Genomic DNA, 26,508 nt, shown 5'->3' with positions numbered 1-26,508 from the left:
ACTTTGGGAGGCCGAGGCGGGTGGATCATGAGGTCAGGAGATCAAGACCATCCTGGCTAACATGGTGAAACCCTGTCTCTACTAAAAATACAAACAATTAGCTGGATGTGGTGGCGGGCACCTGTAGTCCCAGCTACTCCGGAGGCTGAGGCAGGAGAATGGCGTGAACCCGGGAGGCAGAGCTTGCAGTGAGGCGAGATTGCGCTACTGCACTCCAGCCTGGGTAACAGAGCGAGACTCCCATCTCAAAAAATAAATAAAATAAAATAAAACCATCAGATCTTGTGACAGTTATTTACTCCCAGCACTTTGAGAGGTTGAGATGGGAGGATCACTTAAGCCCAGGAGTTCAAGACCCGCCTGGGCAATGTAGTGAGACTCTGTCTCTACAAAAAGAAGAAGAAGAAAAAAAACAGTAAATTAAAAAAACCAAAAAAACCTAATATATTACATTCTCCTAATATTATTATCACAGACATCTGACAGTAAACATCTGTGGGAAGACTGCATGGGAAGGCTAACTTTAATAGAGAAAGATGCTAGGTGGCAAGATCATCAAAGTAAGTGTATTTGAGCCAGGGAAGAAAAGTGGCTCAGCACAAATGTGGTTCTTCAGATTGATCATAGTATAGCTGATTCACTACCTGTGCTGATAAGCTCTGTTCTGTTGAAGTCACAGTCTAGTCACTCTGATTGGAATTTGGATTTTGCTAAATTCCTCAGTCATACTGCCTCAGATAACTGGCTCTTCTTGTCCGTTGCATGTAATTTCCCGTAATTTTATTCTCTGGATACAGCCTTTAATTATTTTTCTTTGTAGGGGGTGATTTTGTTTCAAACACTGTCAGCAGGCCAGCTTGGTGGTGGCTCCTGTAATCCCAGCACTTTGGGAGGCCAAAATGGGGGGATCTCAGAGGTCAGGAATTCAAGACCAGCTGGCCAACATGGAGAAACCCCGTCTCTACTAAAAATACAAAAATCAGCTGGGCGTGGTGGCGCACACCTGTAATCCCAGCTACTCAGGAGGCCAAGGCAGAATTGTTTGAACCCAGGAGGTGGAGGTTGCAGTGAGCTGAGATCGCACCACTGTATTCCACCCTGGCTGACAGAGCAAGACTGTCTCAGAAAAAAAAGAGAAAAAAGAAAAGCACTGTCGGCAATCTCTGATTTTTTTTTTTAACATTTAATTTTGCTAACTTTTTGCACTATTAAGGTTGTACATTTTTATTGTAGAAAAGAGATACGCAAAAAAGTTTCTTTTAATGTCATAACCCAGAGAGAACCTTTGTAAACATTTTTCATGTTCTCTTATATTTTGTTCAGTGTGTTAAATATCCCCCTAAATAAGATTATGCTTTACATACTGTTTGTAACCTGTTTTATTAATTGTTTGTATGATGTGATTTATATTTAGGAACCATCAAGCCACTTAATTTTGTTTGTTGTTGTTGAGACAGAGTCCTGCTCTATCGCCCAGGCTGGCATGCAGTGGCGTGATCTTGGCTTACTGCGACCTCTGCCTCCTGGGTTCAAGCAATTCTCGTGTCTGGGATTACAGGCGCCAGCCACCACACCTGGCTAAGTTTTTGTTTTTAGTAGAGACGGGGTTTCACCATGTTGGCCAGGCTGATCTCAAACTCGTGACCTCGAGTGATCGCTGGCCTTGGCCTCCCACAGTGCTGGGATTACAGGTGGAGCCACCGAGCCCGGGCCTATGTCTCTATTAATGTTAGAGAATAAAAAGCAAAATAAATTTATGTGGGGCTGGGCATGGTGGCTCATGCCTGTAATGCCAGCACTTTGGGAGGCTGCGGTAGGATAATTGCCTGAGTCCAGGAGCTTGAGATGAGCCTGGCCAACGTGGCGAAACCCCATCTCTAGTAAAAATTTAAAAAATTAGCTGGGTGTGGTGGCTCATACCTGTAGTCCCGACTACTCAGGAGGCTGAGGTGGGAGGATCACCTGAGCCCAGGAGGCGGAAGTTGCAGTGAGCCAAGATCATGCCACTGCACTCCAAAAAAAAAAAAGAAATAATAGCCCACCAATGGGGGCCGGGTGCGGTGGCTCACGCCTGTAATCCCAGCACTTTGGGAGGCGGAGGCAGACGGATCACAAGGTCAGGAGATCGAGACCATCCTGGTCAACACAGTAAAACCCCATCTCCACTAAAAATATACAAAATTAGCCGGGTGTGGTGGCAGGTGTCTGTAGTCCCAGCTACTCGGGAGGCTGAGGCAGGAGAATGGCGTGAACCCGGGAGGCAGAGCTTGCAGTGAGCCGAGATCGCCCCACTGCACTCCAGTCTGGGCGACACAGCCAGACTCCGTCTCAAAAAAACAAACAAAAAAAATAGCCCACCAATATTGCCTTTGTGTTGTTTAATTTGTTTTCTAAAGAATATTAAGTTCTCAAGTACTATAAATCATTTGCGTTGTATAGTTCCCTTGGAGGGCTTTTAATATTTATTATTTTTATTATTTTTTGAGACAGTCTGCCCGTGTCACAGACTGGAGTACAGTGGTGTGATCTGGGCCCACTACAACTTCTGCTTCCGGGTTCAAGTGATTCTCCTGCCTCAGTCTCCCAAGTAGCTGGGATTACAGGCTGGTGCCACCGCGTCCAGCCTTGGAAAGCTTTTTTTTTTTTTTTGTGGGAGACGGAGTCTCTCTGTGTCGCCCAGACTGGAGTGCAGTGTTGCGATCTCAGCTCACTGCAAGGTCCATCTCCCGGGTTCACGCCATTCTCCTGCCTCAGCCTCTCGAGTAGCTCGGACTACAGGCGCCCGCCACCACACCCGGCTAATTTGTTGTATTTTTAGTAGAGACGGGGTTTCACAGTGTTAGCCAGGATGGTCTCAATCTCGTGACCTCGTGATCCCTCCCAAAGTGTTGGGATTACAGGCGTGAGCCACCGCGCCCTGCTGGAAAGCTTTTAAAGTAGTTTGTTTATGTAGCTGTATTCTCAGCACTATTCTTTTCTTTCTTTCTTTCTTTCTTTTTTTTTTTTTTGAGAGGGAGTCTCACTCTGTCACCCAGGCTGCAGTGCAGTGGCACAATCTCAGCTCACTACAACCTCCGCCTCCGGGGTTCAAGCGTTTCTCTTGCCTCAGCCTCCTGAGGAGCTGTGACTATAGGCGCGCACCACCACGCCCCGGCTAATTTTTGTATTTTTGGTAGAGACGGGATTTCACTATGTTGGCCTGGCCTCTCAGCACAATTTTTAGGAGGTACCTTTTATTACCTGTTTTATTCAAAGGAGATAAGTAAATATTGTAACAACAGTTTGATTTTTACTAATTCTATGACCTTTTCATTAAAACAACCACGTGAAGATAAAGCATATCCGTAGGCCGGGCGCGGTGGCTCACGCCTGTAATCCCAGCACTTTGGGAGGCGGAGGCAGACGGATCACGAGGTCAGGAGATCGAGACCATCCTGGCTAACACTCTGAAACCCCGTCTCTACTAAAAATACAAAAAATTAGCCGGGCGTGGTGGTGGGCGCCTGTAGTCCCAGCTACTTGGGAGGCTGAGGCAGGAGAATGGCGTGAACCCGGGAGACGGAGCTTGCAGTGAGCCGAGATGGCGCCACTGCACTCCAGCCAGGGCTACGGAGGGAGACGCCGTCTCAAAAAAAAAAAAAAAAAAAAAAAAAAAAAAAAAAAAAAGCATATCCATATTTGAACTTCTAAACATTTACAAGGCAACTAATGTATTTTTTTTTGGGGGGGGGGAGTGGGGACGGAGTCTTGCTCTGTCGCCCAGGCTGGAGTGCAGAGGCGCAATCTCGGCTCACTGCAAGCTCCGCCTCCTGGGTTCACGCCATTCTCCTGCCTCAGCCTCCCGAGTAGCTGGGACTACAGGCGCCCACCACCACACCCGGCTAATTTTTTGTATTTTTAGTAGAGACGGGGTTTCACCATGTTAGCCAGGGTGGTCTCGATCTCCTGACCTTGTGATCCTCCCGCCTCGGCCTCCCAAAGTGCTGGGATTACAGGCGTGAGCCACTGCGCCCGGCCAAGGCAACTAATGTAATTAGATCTTCAAAATTTCTTGGCTCTTTCAGTAAGCTATCACTGAGCTGTGTAGAGTAATATAAATTGCTGCTTGCACAGTGTCCCCTGTAACATCTAGTGGAATTTAATCATATTCCCCTACAAGGCAAATAACTCTAGTTCTATAGGCTTTTGTTGTATGTGCTGCTAAATCACGGTAACTCCTTAAGTGCCTGGTGTACTGAAAATATTCCCACGTTTATTTGTAGAATCCTGAGTTTATTGTAGCATATTTGTCATACTATAGTGTTCTGAAATTATCTGTAAGTGGATCATAATGAAGATAAAACATTTATCATCAATGGGTACGGTGGTTTATGCCTGTAATCCTAGCACTTTGGGAGGCTGAGGCGGGATGATTGCTTAAGCCCAGGAGTCAAGACCAGCCTGAGCAACATAGCGAGATCTTGTCTTTACAAAAAAATTTTTTAAAAATTGGCAAGGCATGGTGATGCACACCTGTAATCCTGGCTACTCAGGAGGCTGAGGTGGGAGGATCTCTTGAGTCCAGGAGTTCTAGACAGCAGTGAGCTGTGATTGTCACCACTGCATTCCAGCCTGGGTGACAGATCAAGACTCTGTCTCAAAAAACAAAAATTCTTATAATGTATGATAGCACATGCCAGGCTATTTTATAAGTAACTTGAAGGCATTGTATTTGTCTTACAGATATTCTCAATAAGTATGTTTAAAGATTGGATAAAATTTTCATAATTTAGTTGATTATTCCATGTACATACATTTATGCAGTAACCCTTTTGCACTAAAATAGTACAGTCTGCTAACATGTTGACTGCAAATAATTTTTTTTTTTTTTTGAGTAGGAGTCTCGCTCTGTCACCCAGGCTGGAGTGCAGTGGTGCAATCACAGCTCACTGTAGCCTCAACCTCCTGGGTCAAGTAATTCTCCTGTCTCAGCCCCTCCAAGTAGCTGGGACTACAGGTGTGCATCGCCAGCCCAGCTAGCTCTTTAATTTTTGTGGAGACAGGGTCAGGCTGGTTTTGAACTCCTGGATTCAAGTGGTCTTCCTGCCTTGGCCTCCCAAAGTGCTGGGATTACAGGCATGAGCTACCATGCCCGGCAGCAAATAATATTTATAGTCCAGATGTTATACTAAATTCTAGCTTTGTGTGATGACTCAGTACAGTGGCGCATTTTATAGATGAGGGGAGGGGCATATTGGATGATCAGGAAGGAACTCTAAAGTAATCTCCAACTTCTAAAGCTGTTCCCAAATGTTCAGTATTGTTTGAAACCTTGCACCTTTTATTTCCTTGAGTTCTCTGAGAAGATTGGCTATGGTTCATAACTCCAGTGTCCTGCTCTCTGTAGGTTCTCAGGAAAGTTGAATTAATAAGTTGGTTCTGCTTGTGATTTATCTTCTGGGAACTTCTCTGCTATTATTTATCATGAAATTTGGGTGATCCTTGCTCAGTTTAACTGTGTGTGCTGGAGAATATGTTAAGAATATATTGCCAGGCACAGTGACTCACGCCTATAATCCCAGCACTTTAGGAGGCTGAGGCCAGTGGATCATTTGAGGTCAGGAGTTCAAGACCAGCCTGGCCAACATGGTGAATCCCTATGTCTACTAAAAATACAAAAATTAGCCAGGTGTGGTGGCAGTTGCCGTAATCCCAGCTACTTGGGAGGCTGAGGCAGGAGAATCTCTTGAACCCGGGAGGCGGAAGGAGGTTGCAGTGAGCCAAGATCTGCAGTGAGCCGAGATCTCACCACTGCGCTCCAGCCTGGGCAACAAAGCAAGTCTCCATCTCAAAAAAAAAAGAAAAAAAAAAAGAACGTATTCAGTGGTAAGATATCAGGTGCCTTCCATTAGACAGTCCAGTCCTCCAGTGACTTTGCCTCATATTATTCCTGTGTAGCAAATGAGAAAACTGGCTCAGGAGCATAAGTTATTTGAACACAGCTAGTAAAAAGAAGAGGTAGAAGCCTGACTGGGAAAGAAATTCCTAATGCATGGATTACTGACAGGTTATTTATTACTAAATTGTTTTGTGTATCTTTTTTTTTTTTTTTTTTTGAGACGGAGTCTCGTTCTGTCCCCCAGGCTGGAGTATAATGGTGGGATCTCGGCTCACTGCAACCTTCGCCTCCCAGGTTCAAGTAATTCTCCTGCCTCAGCCTCCCGAGTACCTGAGATTACAGGTGCCCGCCACCACATCTGGCTAATTTTTGTATTTTTAGTAGAGACAGGGTTTCACCATGTTGGCCAGACTGGTCTTGAACTCCCGACCTCAGGTGATCCGCCCACCTCGGCCTCCCAAAGTGCTAGGATTACAGACATGAGGCACCACGTCTGGCTGCATGTCACTTTCTTATAGGATACTCCAAAGGTAGTCTGGTTACCAAGAAAGAGTCATGGTGATCAAGTTTGTTTGTTTGTTTGTTTTTAAATACTTGTCATGCATGGGTACCATTCTTTTCAGCAGATTATTTGAGTGATATGTACAATAACGTGGTATGCATTGGGGATATAGCTGTGAGCAAGACACACTTGATCCATGTACTCAAGGACCTTTGGTCTAGCCATCTAGTTCCATAGTTGGGAGACTTTTTCTGTAAAGGACAAGACAGTGAAGATTTTACGCTTTGCAGGCCCTATGGTCTTGGTTGCAAATACTGAATTCTGCCATTGTGATGTAAAAGTAGCCACAGACATTATTTAAATAAATGAGTGTGGCTGTGTTCCAATAAAACTTCATTTACAAAAATAGGCAGTGGACTTGATTTGGTCTGCAGGTTGTAGTTTGCCAACTCTTGGTCTAGTTTATTTGTTTCTTGGCCTCTGTCTCTCTTTCTTGCTCTTATATTCACAGCAGCAATTTTTATAAAGAGTTCCATTGATTTATTTGTTACAGTTATGTAAGGTAAGATTGTGGAAGAACTGGATCTTGCACAACTGATACAAGCTAACTCTTGTATTTTCTTTTACTCTTTTATCCAGGACATTTTATTTCCTTACATCGAAGAAAATGTTAAAGAGTATCTGCAGACACATTGGGAAGAAGAGGAGTGCCAGCAGGATGTCAGTCTTTTGAGGAAACAGGTTGGAACATTTCTGGCTTACATTCCCAAGTGTCTTAGAAATGAGAGTACCTGGAGATTTAGAACATGCTATGAGCATTTTGTAAAATAAGTGCCCTGGTTTGATAAGGGATGGAAGTTGCAGTGACTTAGTGAGTTGCCTGCTTAGGAATTCACAGTACATAATTAAAGGCTGGATCATGTCAGTTTGTTGTTTCTGGAGTTGCTCTTTGTTTTTTTTCTTTCTTTCTTTTTTTTTTTTTTTTTTTTGAGATGATGTCTCGCTTTGTCGAACAGGCCGGAGTGTGGTGGTGCGATCTTAGCTCACTGCAACCTCTGCTTCCTGGGTTCAAGCGATTCTCCTCCCTCAGCCTCCCGAGTAGCTGGGACTACAGGCGCCTGCCACCATGCCCAGCTAATTTTTTGTATTTTTAGTGGGGATTGGGTTTCACCGCATTGGACAGGCTGGTCTAGAACTCCTGATTTCAAGTGATCCACCCTCCTCGGCCTCCCAAAGTGCTGGGATTACAGGCATGAGCTTACCACCCCCAGCCCACCCAGAAAGGGCTTAAGTTTACAAATATATGGCATTTTTAGGCAATTTAAATAGCTCTAGAAATAGGCAACTCTAGGCTGGGCATGGTGGCTCACACCTGTAATCTCAGCACTTTGGGAGACTGAGGTGGGTGGATCACTTGAGGTCAGGAGATTGAGACCAGCCTGGCCAAAATGGTGAAACCCTGCCTCTACTAAAAATAAAAAAATTAGCTGGATGTGGTGGCAGGCACCTGTAGTCCTGGCTCCTTGGGAGGCTGAGGCAGGAGAATTGCTTGAACGTGGGAGGCGAAGGTTGTAGTGAGCCGAGATGGCGCCACTGTACTCTAGCCTGGGCTACAGAGCAAGACTCTGTCTCAAAAAAAAAAAAAAAAAAAAAAAAAAAAAGTCCTTCCTGGGTAGAATGCAAAAGGTTTTGAGCAGTCTCTACATTTTTTATTAACATCTCTATATTAGTCTGTTCTTACATTGCTGTAAAGAAATACCTGAGAGTGGGTAATTTTTAAGAAAAGAGGTTTAATTGGCTCACAGGTCTACAGGCTATACAGGAAACATAGTGGCATCTGCTTCTGGGGAGACCTCAGGAAGCTTCTAGTCATGATGGAAGGCAAAGCAGGAGCAGGCGTCTCACATGGTGAAAGTTAGGAGCAAGAGAGTGGGGAGGGGAGGTGCTACACACTTTAAAACAGCCTGAACTCATTATTGCGAGGACAGCATCAAGGGGGATGGTGCTAAATAAACCATTCATGAGAAGTCTATCCCCGTGATCTAGTCACCTCCCACTAGGCCTCACCTCCAACATTGAGGATTACATTTCAATGTGCAATTTGGGCAGGGACACACATCCAAGCTACGTCATTCTCCGTGACAGTACTTCATCATTTTGCACTCCCTCCTTCCTCACTGCAGGCCCCTGCTGCCCCCTCTCCAGTGCTCCTGGGTCCTCACACCCACACTCCTTTTCCAGACTCCTCACCCCAGCTCACTCTGACCTAGCCCTCATACCTCCTTTGGTCTCCTGTGCTTTGTTCTGCTCTCTTCCCACCAGTCATCAGTCTTTTCCTTCCGCATTGTGTGCTACGGAACTCCTGCTCTGTTGTTTTTCTTGTTAAAATTGCTTCAATGGCAAAGATCTTAAAAGGTCTGCAGAGCTAACTCACTGGCAGTTATTTTCTAGTTAGTTCTATATTGGATACTGTGGAATGCTCTCTGTAGGTGTTTTACTGTTAGGAATTAGGATTCGAAATGTAGTTATGTCCTTTGGGCATGGAATATTTGGGTTTGTTTAATTTTCTGGATAACTCAGGGTTAATCTGAAATACAATGAGTCCTTACTTAATGTTGTTTTTAGGTTCTTGGAAACTGACTTTAAGTGAAATGGCACTTAAATTTCAATTTTCAATTTTAAACCAACTATAACAAAACCAATTTTTTTCCCCACATAAATGTTATAACAAAATGATGTTGAAGGAAATGACATTATTTGAGAAGGTCATGTCACTTGAAGTCACAGTTTCCAAGCACCTTTTGAGGATGCTTTTGATGATGTTAAATGAGGACTTACTTTACTTTCCTCCCTTACCTTTTTTTGTTGTCAAAACCTCGTTGAAACATACATACATAGTCCCCCATTATTGTATATAAATATGTATATATGTATCTTTAGAAATTGGACTGCTTTGTCACAAGGTCATTGTTCTAAGTGGCTATTAGGATTTTTGCAAGATGTGGGAGATCATAGGAGACTGAATGTGAACCAACCTCATTACTTCACTAGCTTCTTTTCACTGAATTCCAGGCATAAACTAATTTATGAGATTTTCTTTGTTTCTTTCTCAATTAGTTATAGTGCAGAGAAAATGATCAGATTGAGTTAAAATCCTGGTTTGTTGATCCCAGTAGTGAATCAACAAATCAAGTCTTAATTCTATCTTTATGTGCTCTCTCTTCTCATAAACAACATGCCTGTCAGTTTAAATTTCAGCTTTTAGCAAAAGGAAAGGTAATGCAAATTTATTAATCCACATTCTTTTAGGAATAATTTGTATCAGCTCCAAAGTATATGCTATTTCAATTTGCAGCCATACTAGGGCTAATGATGGAGAAAGTTGTTCTGCTGGGGTTTTGGGTCTCGTTTTAAATGACTCTTTTTTGAATAAGCAAAAAACAAACATCATGTTGTTTCTGACTTAAAGGCTGAAGAGGACGCCCACCTGGATGGGGCTGTTCCTATCCCTGCAGCATCTGGGAATGGAGTGGATGATCTGCAGCAGATGATCCAGGCCGTGGTAGATAATGTGTGCTGGCAGATGTCCCTGGATCGAAAGACCACTGCACTCAAACAGCTTCAGGGCCACATGTGGAGGGCGGCATTCACAGCTGGGCGCATGAAAGCAGAGTATGTGCTCGAGTCAGCCTAAACATTTCACCAGTCCCAAATCCAAATATGTTTTTTCACTAGTCCTCCCTTTCCAGCGTAAGTCACATGATTGGTAAAATAGATAAAAATCCACATTCTTCTTAAGTCTAACAAGTGAGCTTTGTTTCATTTTTTCAAAACTGGGCTAAAATATTTCAGCTGACTAGATTACCCGGACCTGCCTGTCTGGTCTTGTGGGTTGGTTGAAAGACTTGTCAAAGTCTCCGTTTAAAATAGCTTCCTAGAAAATGGTGATTTCCTTGAACTAAGTCATATTTGATTCTTAGCACATGAGTGACAGCTCTATTGGGCTGCTTCCCTGGACTGTGAATTACCTGCTTTTTGCTCTATGAGACATAGGAAATTGTTTCCCCATCATGTTGAGGTTACTCAGAGGATGTCCTCACTACCACATTCTTCTTTGCTCTTTTGAGCAACTTCACAGATTCTTTGAGTCTTGGTTATGGAGTTCCTAAAAGCACTCCAGCCTGAGGAGACTTTGGAGTATTATACTACTGAGAAATTCTTGATTGATTCAGACAGGATCCCACTCTGTTGGCTGGAGTGCAGTGGCATGATCATGGCTCACTGCAGCCTTGACCTCCCCCAGTTCAGGTGATCCTCCCACCTCAGCCTCACAAGGAGCTGGGACTAGGCATATATCACTATGCCCGGCTAGTTTTTGTATTTTTAGTACAGATGGGGTTTTACCATGTTGCTCAGGCTGTTCTCAAACTTCTGGGCTTAAGCGATCTGCCTGCCTTGGCCTCCCAAAATGCTGGGGTTACAGACATGAGCAACATACCTGGCCTATTTTTTTTTTTAGAGCTGGGGTCTTGCTCTGTGATCCACACTGGAGTGCAGTGGTGCCTTCATAGCTCATTGTAGCCTTCAAGTGATCCTCCCGCCTCAGCCTCCTGATTAGCTGGGACTGCAGGCATGCACCGCCACATTTTTGTAGAGGTGTGGTCTTGCTATGTTGTCCATACCATATTGCTGAGAAAGGCTTTTCATTTGTTTGTTTTTGTTTTTGCTTTGAGACCGATTCTTGCTCTTCACCCAGGCTGTAGTGCAGTGGTGCAATCTCAGCTCACTGCAACTTCCACCTACTGGGTTCAAGCGATTCTCCTGCCTCAGCCTCTGGAGTAGCTGGGATTACAGGCGCCTGCTACCATACTAATTTTTGTATTTTTAGTAGAGATGGGGTTTCACCATATTGGCAGGCTGGTCTTGAACTCCTGACCTCAAGTGGTCCACCCCGCCTCAGCCTCCAAAACTGCTAGGATTATAGGTATGAGCCACCTCTCCCAGCCTATTTTTGTTTTTGGAGACAGAGTCTTGCTCTGTTGTTCAGGATGGAGTGCATTGACATAATCTCAGCTCACTGCAACCTCCGCCTCCCGGGTTCAAGCAATTATTTGTATCTCAGCCTCCCGAACAGCAGGGACTACAGGCCACCACACCTGGCTAATTTTTTGTATTTTAGTAGAGACAGGGTATTACCATGTTGTCCAGGCTAGTCTTAAGCTCCTGAGCTCAGGGCAGCCTACCCACTTTGGCCTCCTATAAAGTGCTAGGATTACAGGCATGAGCCACTGTGCCCGGCCTGCTAAGAAATTTTTTTATTTTTTTTGAGACGGAGTCTCGTTCTGTTGCCCAGTGATCTCCGCTCGCTGCAAGCTCTGCCTCCCGGGTTCACACCATTCTCCTGCCTGAGTCTCCCGAGTAGCTGGGACTACAGGCACCCGCCACCACGCCCAGCTAATTTTTTGTATAGTAGAGACAGGGTTTCACCGTGTTAGCCAGTATGGTCTCTATCTCCTGACCTCGTGATCCGCCCACCTCGGCCTCCCAAAGTGCTGGGATTACAGGCGTGAGCCACCATGCCCAGCCGTGAAATTCTTAATAAGACTTTGCCTCTAAGGATTTTGGGCCACTGCCTGCTGTAAACCCTAAGATCCAAGATTGTTTCCAGCTGCGTATATTTCTTTTGTGTTTCTATCAAATGAGATGTTGTTTCTTTTTTTTTTTTTTTTTGAGGCGGAGTCTCGCTCTGTCGCCCAGGCTGGAGTGCAGTGGCGCGATCTCGGCTCACTGCAAGCTCCGCCTCCCGGGTTCCCGCCATTCTCCTGCCTCAGCCTCCCGAGTAGCTGGGACTACAGGCGCCGCCACCACGCCCGGCTAATTTTTTTGTATTTTTAGTGGAGACGGGGTTTCATTGTGTTAGCCAGGATGGTCTCGATCTCCTGACCTCGTGATCCGCCCGTCTCGGCCTCCCAAAGTGCTGGGATTACAGGCTTGAGCCACCGCGCCCGGCCGAGATGTTGTTTCTTTATGTACTTTACAAGGAGCTTCTACCTTTTAAAGGATAGACTGGAATTTCAGGATATGCCAGTGATCTGGGAATATCAGCCAGGTTCACTTTGTAAAGCACTCAAAAAAGTGGAGACAGGAGACTGTGCACCCGGTAGTTAGCCCTTACTTCTCTTCATCTTGGTTCCTTAATTATACAACTAACTGCTGAAGACAGGAGAAATCCTGTCTCCATGAGTGCAAACTAGTACTCAGAATAACATATGTCTACTGGTTTTGAATATGTTGATCTCTTTCCTTCGATTAGTGCAACATATTAAGCATGTTAATACATACAAAGCGGAAGACTCCACTGACATTTTCCAGGTAATTTTTTAAAGATGACTGGTTCTACAACCCAGGTTCTTTGTGCTTCTCTTTTCACCTTTCTCCTGTGATGTTAATTTCCTCCATGAATATGGAAGACACTGTGGAATTGGTAAAAGAGACAGTGTCAGAAGTCAGAAAAAGACACCTTTGGCTGACTGGTGTGAGATGGTACTAGTCTCAACTAATTTGTTACGTAATTTTTTTCCCCATATAATAAAACGTTGTTTTCTTAGTTCTCAAGAAATGCAGGCCAGGTGCAGTGGCTCACGCCTGTAATCCCAGCACTTCGGGAGGCTGAAGTGGGTGGATCACTTGAGTCGACGAGTTTGAGACCAGCCTGGGTGACGTGGCGAAGCACCATCTCTACAACAAATTAAAAAAAATAGGCCGGGCGCGGTGGCTCAAGCCTGTAATCCCAGCACTTTGGGAGGCCGAGACGGGCGGATCACAAGGTCAGGAGATCGAGACCATCCTGGCTAACCTGGTGAAACCCCGTCTCTACTAAAAAATACAAAAAACTAGCCGGGCGAGGTGGCGGGCGCCTGTAGTCCCAGTTACTTGGGAGGCTGAGGCAGAAGAATGGCGTAAACCCGGGAGGCGGAGCTTGCAGTGAGCTGAGATCTGGCCACTGCACTCCAGCCCGGGCGACAGAGCGAGACTCCGTCTCAAAAAAAAAAAAAAAAAAAAAAAATATATATATATATATATATATATATATATATATATATATATAGTTGGGGGTGGTAGCACCTGCTTGTAGTCCCAGCTACCTGGGAGGCTGAGGTGGGAGGATCACTTGAGCCCAGGAGGTGGAGGTTGCAATGAACTGAGATCACACCACTGCACTCCAGCCTAGGTGACAGAGCAAGACCCTGTCTCAAAATAAAAAAAGTAATTCCATTTTCTAGCTAATCATAAGTTTGTAGCTTTGAGCCTTCAAACTTTGTTTTGATTATTTTGGGTGCAGATCTTTTTAAAAAAGCATTTCCATGCTTTAACCTTTCTTTGTCATGAAGAACATCCGAAATTATATTATTGCTGTTGTTTGCTTTTTTGAGTTTTTTGGGAATTTAAAAAACACTTTCCCATTTCATCCTTTTATCTGTAGTCCCTTTTTACTGTCACTAGTGGCTGTCTGTTCAAAACTATCCTCCTTTCCACATAGATTGTTGCTTCTAACCTGCTGTGAGCCTGGAACTCGGACAATACGTTTATTAGAACTGCAGGAGTTTGTAGTCTCAGGGAGCTGCTTCTCAGGTTACCATTTGGGCACAAATAGAGAAACATATGGCATCTGTTTCGACAGGTTTTCATCTGGCTAGATGAGGTGTTCCTGTATTTTAACTTAGTGGTCTTCCCTCTAGGTTCTTTGCAGATGTAGTTCCAGCAGTCAGGAAATGGAGAGAGGCCGGAATGAAGGTGTATATCTATTCCTCAGGGAGTGTGGAGGCACAGAAACTGTTATTTGGGCACTCTACGGAGGGAGATATTCTTGAGGTAGGTTACCTAGTTTACTTTGTTTTTTGATGCTATCAAAGCATGAAATAATGAATGTTAAAGAAAAACTAATTGGAACTAATAGAATGCTTTTTTTTTTGATTGTTTAAAGTTAGGTAAGAAGAAAATAATCACTTTTAATTATATTGTATTTACAGTTTCTTCTATATAAGGTTGTTACATAAAGTTTATTCTGTGTCTTCAAAAATAAAATCAGTTAGGATGCAAAACAGGATTGTGCAGTGCTGAGAAATACATAAAGACTTTTTGAATACAGCAGAGGACAAGGTGCACTCATTTGTTTCTGGCTCTTTGAAGAAGTATAGATTTTGTTTAAGAAGAAACAGCATATTATAGGAGAACCAGGCACATTTTTAAATGTAGTGATAAGGTTGTCACCTGTTGCATTTCGTGTACATGAGAAAATTCTTGCTAGCCCCTCTGTGTCATCATCCCTGCGCCCCCTGGAGGATGGGGTGATCAATGAAAGAAGTGACTACATGTAGGGTTTTAAAAAGAAGTGCTGATTAGCTGAATGTAGACCAAACTTACAGTAGGTAACTTGAAATATAGACAACTTAAAATAGGTTACTTACAATAGGTAACTTGGCCAGATACTTTTTTTTTTTTTTTTTTTTTTTTTTTTTTTTTTTTGAGACGGAGTCTCGCTGTGTCGCCCAGGCTGGAGTGCAGTGGCCGGATCTCAGCTCACTGCAAGCTCTGCCTCCCGGGTTTTTACGCCATTCTCCTGCCTCAGCCTCCCGAGTATCCGGGACTACAGGCGCCCGCCACCTCGCCCGGCTAGTTTTTTGTATTTTTTAGTAGAGACGGGGTTTCACCGTGTTAGCCAGGATGGTCTCGAACTCCTGACCTCGTGATCCGCCCGTCTCGGCCTCCCAAAGTGCTGGGATTACAGGCTTGAGCCACCGCGCCCGGCCTGCCAGATACTTTTTAAAAATAAATATTTACCAGCCAGGCGCAGTGGCTCACGCCTGTAATCCCAGCACTTTGGGACGCCAAGGTGGGTGGATCATGAGCTCAGGAGATTGAAACCATCCTGGCTAACATGGTGAAACCACGTCTCTACTAAAAATACAAAAAAAAAAAAAATTAGCCTGGCGTGATGGCAGGCGCCTGTAGTCCCAGCTACTCGGGAGGCTGATGCAGGAGAATGGCGTGACCCGGGAGGCGGGGCTTGCAGTGAGCAGAGATCGTGCCACTGCACTCCAGCCTGGGCGATAGAGCGAGACTCCCGTCTCAACAACAAAAAAAATTTTACTTATTTTAACCTACAATAGGTAACTGGAATATAGACTGAACTTGCAATTTTAACTTATAATAGGTAACTTGAATGTAGACCACACTTACAATAGGTTACTTACAGTAGGTAACTTGGCTAGAAAAGTTTTTAAAATAAATATTTATTGAGCACCTATCATGTGCAAAGAACACTTTGGCTTTGGAGGTTGTCATATTCTAATTTTAGGATTTTCCTACTTTCTTATTTTTAAATCAAATATTAAATCAATAATGAAACCCTTTAATCCTTGGTGACTGTTCTCTTAATACAGATACAACTTCTTTTCTGCTCTCTCTGACAATCATGACAGGACAAAAGTACCTACTAAGTTCACTAATAAGAATTTTATTCTCTAGTTACTAAGTGAGGCAAACTGCGAGAAAAAGAAAATATGCAAAATCAATCTTGACTTTAAAAAAAAACCTTAAAATTACTTTTTATTTATTTATTTATTTATTTATTTTTAGCTTCCCATAGGCCAAACCCAGTTTGTCTTTGAGTGCTTACTATGCTTGTTTTTAGTTTGTGAAAAGTTCTGAAAACATTCAAAAAATCACATCTTAGTAACTGACCCTAAATATGGACTTATTTTAATTACTGTTGCTAAAATTAGCAAGTTACAGATTTGACTCCAATTGTTTCCAAGAGGGCAGAGACATAGATGAGCCCTTGGGTAGAATTTCAAAATGTTTTAATTAGAAAATGAGAATTTCTTGTAAGTAAAATAATAGCTTATTCATAAGGCAGGTTAGAGAAATTTTTTCATCATAAGATTAAAGGATAGTGTTCAGAATCTTTCATCAGGAGTAGAATTCAATCCAGTAAGTAGTTGGAGTGCAAATCATCTTTAAGGGTAGGATGTAGGGCATATTTATTTTAAGCTATTTCAGATGTAAAATGAATGCTAGTGAAAACCAGGTAGATTATAAAATGACCTTATGTATATTAAGCTGCTACTTTTCTTCTTCCAAATGTCTGTTGCCATAAAATCTTTATTTTTACTTTGTGTAGCCTCCATAAAGTTCCCTATTAAGTAGATTTTCAGTAAATACTGAACGAATGAAGTAACTGTGATTATCATGTGTTTCAGAGAAAGGCATGAGGGGCACTGCAAGTGTATTTGTATTGTCAGTCTTTTGCCTTCTATTTGTTCAGCTTGTCGATGGTCACTTTGATACCAAGATTGGACGCAAAGTGGAGAGTGAAAGTTACCGAAAGATTGCAGACAGCATTGGGTGCTCAACCAACAACATTTTGTTTCTGACAGATGTTACTCGAGGTGAGTAATAGACTTCTTATACTCCAGGATATGAACTGAGCCTGGCACTACAAATACATTGCCTCTTTAAAGAAAGTCTATATGGGGATCGTTGAAAAATCAGTTTTACAGTTTTATATAAAGAAACTGTCTGGTTCATGTTTGAATTTAAAAAACAGACAAACAAAAAAAAACAGCAGTGAAGGTAGGCATGGTGGCTCATGCCTGTAATCCCAGCACTTTTGTGGTCTTAAGCAGGAGGATTGCTTGAACCCAGGAGTTCGACCCTAGCCTGGGAAACAATGTAAGACCCCTGTCTCTACAAAAAAATTCAGAAAGTTAGCTGGGTGTGGTGGCTCACTCCTGTGGTCCCAGCTGCATGGGAGGCTGAGGCAGCGGGATCAACTGAGCCCAGGAGGTCGAGGCTGCAGTGAGCCGTGTTTGCACCACTGCACTCCAGCCTGGGTGACAGGGCAAGACTGTCTCAAAAAAGAATGAACCAACTCTGGGGGTTGCACGTGGGGAAGTGGCATTGAAAAGACTAACTCTTCTCGTTTAACTCCTTGTCCATGATCTCCCACCTATTGCTATGTACACACACATACACATTATGACACAGGAAATTAACAAAGGAAGACTTACAGGAATTGTCATGGGAAGGAGCACGCAGGCGGAGGTGTGAGTATAAGGGGTGGTTAGTTGACAATAAAGTCACTGTAGACCTGCATCAAATGCGGTTAACAGTAGTAAGATCAGCTATATGCACCCAGCCAAAATAAAGAGAGAGAGAAAGAGAACTGTAATTAGCTTAAGCAATTTTGCCCATCGTTCCAATTGGTGCACTTCCCCATTGTGAGTAGGTGAGTCACCCCTGCCAGATGGTCTTCGTTCCCCAGGAATCTCTGAGGTTGTGAATCTCAGGCTTTGTTATACATGATTCACTTCAGAGATGTATATATTTTTTACTCAGCATGGCTGTCTTTGTTGTTTATAGTAACAGTAGCATGTATATTATTACATTATGGGTTGAATGCACAAAACAGTGTATACCATACTTTGTTGGTAATATACATTATTTCAAGAGTAGTTTTTTTTTTAGACAGGGTTTTGCTCTGTTGCCCAGGCTGGAGTGCAGTGGTGCAATCTCAGCTCACTGCCTCCTGGGTTCGGGCAATTCTTATGACTCAGTCACCTGAGTAGCTGAGATTATAGGTGCGCACCACCACCCCAGCTAATTTTTAAAATATTTTTAGTAGAGATGGGGTTTTGCCATATTGGCCAGGCTGGTCTCGAACTCCTAACCTCAAGTGATCCTCCTGCCTCCGCCTCCCAAAGTGCTAGGATCACAGGTGTGAGCCACCGCGCCTGGCCTTCAAGAGTAGTTTTGATCAAATGGAAAACATACTCGAGCATCTACCTAAGAATGTGAGTCCTCTAGAGAATTACAGAAGGAGAAAGTAGTGAATGAGGAAACAAGCAGGTGAAAGGTAAAGAGTGCTGGAGGAAGGTGGCCTCTGCAGTTTTTACTGAAAAGCCCCTGGTTGGTGAGGCTTTCCCCTGGCTCCAACTTGTGATTGCGCATTTATTCTCCTTAGAGTGTTAGTGCATTACCTACTGAGCCTACTTTTGGTGGGTTTATAATTTCCCTTGCATTTGAGGGCAGCTCCACATACTTGTGTTTCTTCCATTCTGCGATGGGTTGCAAGTTTCTCCGGGCCTGAAATCATACCTTCTGTTTACCCCCAAAGCAGGGCTTAGTGTACTGTGCAGCTGCTCTTGGCAAACTGTGTCTGTGACAGGAGGCTGGGGAAGGGGATTAGGGAAAAGGAACAGAGGAGAGGAGGAGGATGCTCTTTTGCTTAGTCAACTCCACATGACTCCTGGGGCCTCCTGGTAGCAGCTTCAGCAGTCTGTAAGCAAGAGTCCTCTCTCCAGCCCTCCCTATCTGTTACTATAGAACTAATGTCACTCCTGAGGTTTTCAGAGCTAGGACCCAAAGGAAAATCCAGGCTCTGGTAAAGGTGCCTTACCTGAGGTAGTGTGTTTGAACTGTTCTTTCTCTTCTGCTGACCCTTGAGCTTTTGGTTTATTGAGATAGGCAAGAGTTGTAGGTATATATGCAGATACTAATTTGCTAAGCGGTTTTAAAAAAAATTAATCAGCATAGGTCATCTAATATCTAAAAAAGTTTTAATAACTTTTTCTAGAGAAATAGAGGCAGAGCAGGCTTAATTTTACCTGACATACAATAGACATTCAGTCATTATTAATGTCTTTGTTAAATTTCAGTCCTTGGTTAATCTAGACTGGAATTTTATTTTATTTTATTTATTTATTTATTTATTTATTTATTTATTTATTTATTTATTTTGAGATGGAGTCTGGCTCTGTCATCCAGGCTGGAGTGCAGTGGCCAAATCTCAGCTCACTGCAAGCTCCGCCTCCCGGGTTTACGCCATTCTCCTGCCTCAGCCTCCCGAGTAGCTGGGACTACAGGCGCCCGCCACCTCGCCTGGCTAGTTTTTTGTATTTTTTAGTGGAGACGGGGTTTCACCATGTTAGCCAGGATGGTCTCGATCTCCTGACCTTGTGATTCGCCTGTCTCGGCCACTGGGATTACAGGCTTGAGCCACTGCGCCCGGCCTTATTTATTTTTATTTTTATTTTTATTTATTTTTTGAGACAGAGTCTTGCTCTGTTACCCAGGCTGGCGTGCAGTGGCACAATCTCGGCTCACTGCAACCTCTGCTTCCCAGGTTCAAGCGATTCTCCTGCCTCAGCCTCCCGAGTAGCTGGGATTACAGGCACATACCACCACGCCCTGCTAATTTTTGTATTTTTAGTAGAGACGAGGTTTTGCCATGTTGGCCAGGCTGGTCTCAAACTCCTGACCTCAGGTGATCTACCCACCTCAGTCTCCCAAAGTGCTGGGATTACAGGCGTGAGCCACCACACTTGGCCTGGAATTTTAAATCTGGATGTTAATTGACGAGATTTGAAAACTCAAAAGATTTGGCAGGGATCAGCCCATGTCCTGTGTGTCCAAGCATTTCTACAAACTCTCAGCTCATTTTTTTCTACTTTCTGGAAAGCTTTATATTTACATATCTGATTGCACTGGAGGAGAGACTGACAGATGCACAGACACAATGCTTCAAGGGTCACTGTATAATGACTAGGTAGCCAGGCCATGTGAAATGTACTGTCAATGAGCATTAGCCTTAGCAACAACCATTTCACCTGGCCTCTACTTTGAACTCTCTGTAAATGTTTGCCTATCATTTTTCTGTATAGAAACCTTTTCCTGATTTGAAACTTCACTATACCCTTGTGATTTTGAGGGACTTAGAGTGGTAGGGTCGGGGGTCATTACTATCAATGAAGGGTAGGTATGTGTTATCAATTCCTGTGAAGAATGAGAATTTGAAAACCTTTTACTACGTTTTGCTTCTTATGAAAAGGAAATAGGCCTTGTTCTGGTGAGTTTAGCTGATTTAATCTGTGAATTGTTTTTCTTTAACCATTCAGGCTGTTGGAGATAAAAGTCTGTAGTTTTGTTTATATTTAATTTCCCTAGCACTTTGGATAGTAAATTTCTGCAGGCTTAGAATTAAGGGTCTGCTTTGTGGCGAGTGCTCTGCTCAGAGCCAGCCAATTCTGGGATTAAATGCACAGTTCAATTTGTGATCCCCGGACCTTTGCTCTATCTCCATATTAAGAATTACAACCCCTGTCCTTAGACCACTTACAGTTTCTTCATATTCTTGTAGCCACTTAGTTTTTGTATTTGGGATCACATAGTAAGTCTATAATTTCAGATCTTCTCACTTAAGCCTTTTCCTCAGTTGTAGTTGTAGAAATTATTCCTAATTTTGGAGAATAGAAATAATCCCTAAATTGGCTTCAAAATGAAATTGGCTCCCTTTGATTCTCTGTAAGGCAGTTTTATTCCTGCCCTTTGTCTTCTGCTGGCCCCATACATGCTTAGGCAGTGGGGCCAGAACTTGGGTCATTGGCAGATGGGATGAGGCGGGGAGCTGTCTGCCTTCTCGCTCTTTTCTCTCTCTCTGGTCCTGTTTTGGTACCACATGCCTTCCACTCCTGAGGCAGAATGAAAAACTAAGTTAATATCCCAAATAATGGCTGGGCGCGGTGGCTCACGCCTGTAATCCTGGTACTTTGGGAGGCCAAGGCGAATGGATCATTTGAGGTCATGAGTTCAAGAACAGCCTGGCCAACATGGTGAAACCTTGTGTCTACTCAAATACAAAAATTAGCCAGGCGGTAGTGATACACGCCTGTAATCCAAGCTACTCGGTTGGGGGCTGAGGCAGGAGACTCACTTGAGCCTGGGAGGCAGAGGTTGGGATGAGCGGAGACCATGCCACTGCACTCTAGCCTGGGCGACAGAGAGAGACCCTGTCTGAAAAAATAAAATAAAAATAAAATCCCAAATAATACCCAAGTATGAAAATGTATCTCAGTATTATAATAGTAGAGCAAATAGATGCTTAGGGATAAAACTTGCCCTGTGGTGAATTAGATAAGAAGCCTGAATATGGAACAGCCACTCGTAGTGTCAAGTCCCACGTGGATTGTGATGGCTCAACTTGGTCAAATTCCCGGGTTGCCAGTCACGATGAAAACTTTGCTCAAGGCAGTCAGGCTAGGAAGTAGGGGTGAGTGGAAGCTAGCTGCCTTTCTCCAGTGGCATCTGCAGAGGTGGGCTGAAGAAGGCATTCCCACTCAGAGAGGGGAGTCTTGAATACTGTTGGCTCTGGGAAGGTGACAGGCCCTTTCATAGGCAGCACAGAAAATAGGCTTGAGGTGGGTGGGTGGGTGAAGAGACAGCTCAGCCCCAGTGTGTCTCCTGGGAACTTCTTAACTCTCTCAGCATGACTGCCCTGCAGTTAATCTATTCAGGTGCTGTGACTCTTCTCCAAAGGCTGAGAAACTATTGGGGATTACTCTTATACCAAATCTAAACTCCACAGGATGTATTCCAGATTTCTCACCAGTTTTGTTCTATCTGTCCTAGTAAGCGCCATCTCTCTTATCACAGTCCAGTATCCTGTTTCCCACTCTAACTTGCTCCGTTCTAGGCTGGGAGCATGACATATTTAGGGTCTGGAGGTAAGAGCAGATATCTTGGGCTGATTAGACCATAGGATTCCATTTGTCCCATTATCTTCTTTGTGTTTTTATTTTTTTGATACAGGGTCTCTGACACCCGGGCTGGAGTACAGTATTGCGATCTCGGCTCGCTGCAGCCTTGACCTCCTGGTCTCAAGCAATCCTCCCACCTCAGCACTCCTGAGTAGCTGGAACTACAGGCACACACCACCACGCCCAGCTAATTTTTCTATTTCTCTGTTTTTGTAGAGAGAGAGTTTCGCCGTGTTGCCCAGGCTGGTCTTGAACTCCTGGACTCAAGTCTGGCGTTCAAGTGAACTCCTGGGTCCACCTGCCTAGGCCTCCCAAAGTACTGGGATTATAGGTGTGAGCCACTGTGCCCAGCCCCATATCATTTTAATTGGTATTACCAACAGCCTGTCCTTTGGGAAATAGCTCAGTTCTCGGTATGGGCTGATGGGAGGAAGTGGAGGAAAGGTGTAGGACAGAACATGGCTCCATCCTTCTGCATTCATAAGTACTTAATAAAGCTCAGAAGTGTAGGATACACTGCCATTCTCTTCTGTCAAGTTACGTATTTTTAAAATTTTTATTATGGAAAAATTAAAACATATATAAAAGATAATAATATAGTCAACCCCAGGGTTCCCACCTTTTAACTTCAACAGTTATCAAATCAGGGCCAAATTCATTTCTTCCATCCCCACATCCCCCTGCTGGCTTTGATGCAAATCTCAGACATCATTTTTTGGTGTTTCTGACACACACACACATCCTTTGATTTTCACAGAGGCCAGTGCTGCTGAGGAAGCAGATGTGCACGTAGCTGTGGTGGTGAGACCAGGCAACGCAGGATTAACAGATGACGAGAAGACTTACTACAGCCTCATCACATCCTTCAGCGAACTATACCTGCCTTCCTCAACCTAGAGGAGGGTTGTTAAGGCAGACCGCACTGTTCCCAGAGTTGTCCCTGTAGTGTCTAGGTTTATTCTAATGGTCAAAGTAACTTACTTAAAAAACATACATGTACACATAATATGCAAGTATGTATATATGTGTATGCTCAAATTAACTTCCACAGGTACATAAGTGAAAGAAGTCTCAGTTCAGTGAACACAAAACTTATTTAAAGATGTTTTATATGTAGAAATTGTTTGAAATCATACTCTAACCCTTAGTGAGGGCAAAGTGTAGTTGATAGAAGAAATTGCTGAAAACCAATCTAATGTGCTATGTTTATCAAGTCATGTACTAAAATGGAAAGCTAGTTTTGAGAGATTATTCAGAAGCCTTGTTATTTTAAAAATGAAATATTTCAAAGACTTATTTCTAATAATAATTCATTGCCCCTGTTTGTGATTTAGAAGATTATAACAGCTGTATTTCATATTTGCATCCTTATATATATCAAAGACCAAGGTATTTCCTTCTGCTCCAAAAGATGAAAATTGGGAAAGAAAACTCACTTGAGTCTTGATCAAACAAGTGTCTTTTAAGAAGAAACTTGGTAATCATTGTGGCACCCACAGCAAGCTGTTGCCTTACCAGTGAAAAAGGTGCACTGATGTAACAGCTAAAACAGAGCTGTGTTCTTCATGGAACAGTTCTAATCCTGCCGGGTGTTATCGTTATATATTTTATAGTTACCTTTCTAACTACTTAGCACCGTTTGAGAATATGTTAATTGCTATTTACTATTTAAAAAGTTTTACTGAAATCAGTCCATAAGATTAAGATGAGCTCTAATACGTAAGATTTTCCTCTGGAATGGATGTGAGAAATGTAAATTTTCTAACAGCAGTATTTATCCTGGTTTAATTCTAATAGGATGTCTGTTAATTTCATGTTGTGATTAATAAAAGCATTTTCTTCTTCACTCAGTTTTATATAGGTTCCTGAACTCTATCCACATGCTGCCATAGCAAAAGAGAAACTGAAAAACAAGAATATTTAGCTCTTACCTTAATTGTGTATGATGTGTGTGTTTTAATGGAGTGCCAGTGGCAATTCATTGGTTATTATTTGAGTTATGTATACATATAAGGTTACTATTCCATTTGGATAGTAAGCATTCAGGATATGAGTGGAGTTCCTTACATTTTTGAGAATCTTAACTTTGAGGTCTATAAGGTAATGCTTGAAGGAGGGAGTTAACTTTCCTAACTAATCAAGAAAAACTCATGAATCCTGGAGGAGTAATTTTAAAAATGCTTTGAATAAGGAAAAAGAAGTCTTAGAACTATGAGAGGACAGGGGATATAAAATATTTTATGTTAATAATTTTGATCTAGTAGCCAATTAAGAAATCTAGGGATTATGAAAATATATGAGTAAAAAAGAAAGGAAATGAGTTTAGGTAAATCTTAGAAATGGGAATAATTTGTAAATGATGATGAAACCACAAATGGTAATAAAAGGATGAACTTGATACCTTTTTTGGAAAGCTCATAGGCAGATGGCAGAAAGGGGTATATCTTGATACTTAAGGAGTAATTGGAAAAGGAAGAAATGAGAGAAGATTAGGCACTGGGATCTAGATTAGAAAGGAATTGAATAACACGGAAGGCACACAGCATCTAGCCAGCAGAGGATTGAGGTGGAGAGGCATTTTACCACCTATGTACACTGAGTAAGGAGGACAGAAAATAAATAGATTTCAGGAATGAAGAGAAAGTTGAAATACCAGATTTATTTTGCAAAGTAATGGAAAACTAGTTGAGTGGAATAGTTTTTAGATCCTGAGAAACCCATTCACAAATGATGGAGAAAGGTCTTAGGAAGAATTTGAAAGATAAAGTAGATTGGCAAGAGAGGAAAAATAGCTATTTAAGAATGTAAGTAGTGATACACAATGTACACATGTACTGAAACACCACCGTGTACCCCATAAATATGCACAGTTGTTATGTGTCATTAAAAAACTTTTTTTTTTTAATGTGGATAGTAAGCTAGAAGGTGAATTCAGATGAATTCATAGTCCTTATGAGGGAAAGGAAGGAAAAAAACCTCTGGAATTTCTAAAAAGAGGACAAAGGCACTAAATTTTCTCAGCCTCTTATTTGCAGAGAATACGGGGGACAAAGGCCTCTTAAAGTTGTGACTCTTTTTATTCCTGTTTATTAATCCAGATGTGCTTCTGTTGTTCTCTTTCCTACAGTGGCACTGATTTCCAATCTTGGATCAAAGCCCAGGTTGGTTTTTTAGAAGAGAAGCCTTTGACAGAAGATTCTCTAATCTTATCAACATATTCTGGAGTAGCAGGACTTCCTTTTGGTCTTCTGGAAAGCTGGTTTTCGTTGCTACGCAGAACATCAAATGTATAGTTGCACAAGGAAAGGTGTAGTTGCACAAGGCTTCTTGCCAGGGCAGATGCACGGCAGCCTTTCCCCAGCAGGTGGTGCTGTTTCTCCAGACTTGATATCAAGTATGAGGCTCCACCCACCCCCTCCCAGCTGCTCGCCAAGTACAGCAGATGGAGCTAAGAGAGAGAAAACTATATTTTGTTTATCCTTACAAGCCAAAAGTATGATGTTGCAAGAGTTGGAGTAATTTGGGAAAAATGGCAGTATTCCTGAATGAAATCCAACTATCTAATATTCCTCTTCCTCAATAAAAAATTAGTGATTTTTAGATAGTCCCTTTTTCCAGCGGCAGTGTTAAAAAGGGATCGTTTTCAGGGTTTTTTTTATTCCCCTGAGTACAAAGTTGAGTATAATATATTCAAAAAGTTTGTTATCCTACCACCTGTGCACAGATGGCAAAGTGATATTATCCTCAACCTAATATTTAAGAATGTGGAGTTTTTACTAAGACACTTGGAGTAACTAACAGAAGTAAAATTTCTACCTTACAAATTTAACCCAAATTTATTCCTTAAATATTTATTAAGCATTTACCTTGCATCCCAGATCTGCTATGAGGGAACAGAGTTCCTCCCTTCTCCCATTGTGCATAGATTCTTGGAAAAGAGAGACAATGGTGACTAATGACAAGAAAATATTAGATACTAGTAAGTGCTCTGCAGAGAATATAGGGTAGAATAACTTGTGGGGGATGATGAGAAGGTGACATCTAATCTAAATGACATAGAAGACATGTAAGAAACTGGGAGAACTGATGTCCCGTGCAGATGGAACACCACAGCACAGATCTAGGGCAAAGCTTGGTCTGCTTCAGGAATTGAGAGCCCACTGGCTGGATATCATCAGAGAAGTGGGCTGAAGCCCGATGATAGGGCTTTGTACTCCAGTAAGAAGTTTGAATTGTATTCTAAGTATGGTAAGAAGCTACTGGAGGATTTTGAGCAGAAGATAACCTGAGTGATTTACATATTTAAGGAATTCTGTATGGAATGGAGAGTGGTTTATAGGTGAGCATGAGTGGATGCAGGAAGAATGAGTTAGGTATATCAGAGTTGAGTGTTGCAGGCAAAAATCACAAGGAGTTAGGTGTATACAACATCAGTGGAAGAACTGGCAGAAGAGTCAGGGCAACTACCACTGGTCTGTGGAGTTAGAGGACACCTCAAGTGGTTAGCTCAGGAAGCCTGCTACCATTGCCAC

The 26,508-nt window shown here is 42.8% G+C and overlaps 1 protein-coding gene across 4 annotated transcripts in view; it reads left to right on the top strand.

Annotated features, from left to right (window-relative positions):
• The window catches only part of ENOPH1 (enolase-phosphatase 1), a 34,992-nt gene extending 11,170 nt beyond the window's left edge, over positions 1-23,822 (top strand). Inside the window, exons 2-6 of one of the 4 annotated variants that reach the window (XM_045392414.3) lie at positions 7,020-7,121; positions 9,850-10,052; positions 14,120-14,252; positions 16,708-16,831; positions 22,734-23,822. In XM_045392414.3, coding sequence (XP_045248349.1) covers positions 7,020-7,121; positions 9,850-10,052; positions 14,120-14,252; positions 16,708-16,831; positions 22,734-22,873 — 702 coding nt within the window. In that variant the 3' untranslated portion in view covers positions 22,874-23,822. Of the gene's footprint in view, positions 1-7,019; positions 7,122-9,849; positions 10,053-14,119; positions 14,253-16,684; positions 16,832-22,028 lie in introns of all 4 variants that reach the window. The other 3 variants (XM_065545054.2, XM_065545055.2, XM_065545056.2) reach the window with 3 other exon arrangements.
• The last annotated feature ends 2,686 nt before the right edge of the window (positions 23,823-26,508 follow it).

The sequence above is a fragment of the Macaca fascicularis genome, chromosome 5 (assembly GCF_037993035.2).
Source record: "Macaca fascicularis isolate 582-1 chromosome 5, T2T-MFA8v1.1".
NCBI classification, from domain to species: Eukaryota; Metazoa; Chordata; class Mammalia; order Primates; family Cercopithecidae; genus Macaca; species Macaca fascicularis.
This window is presented reverse-complemented; position numbering and strand designations above follow the sequence as displayed.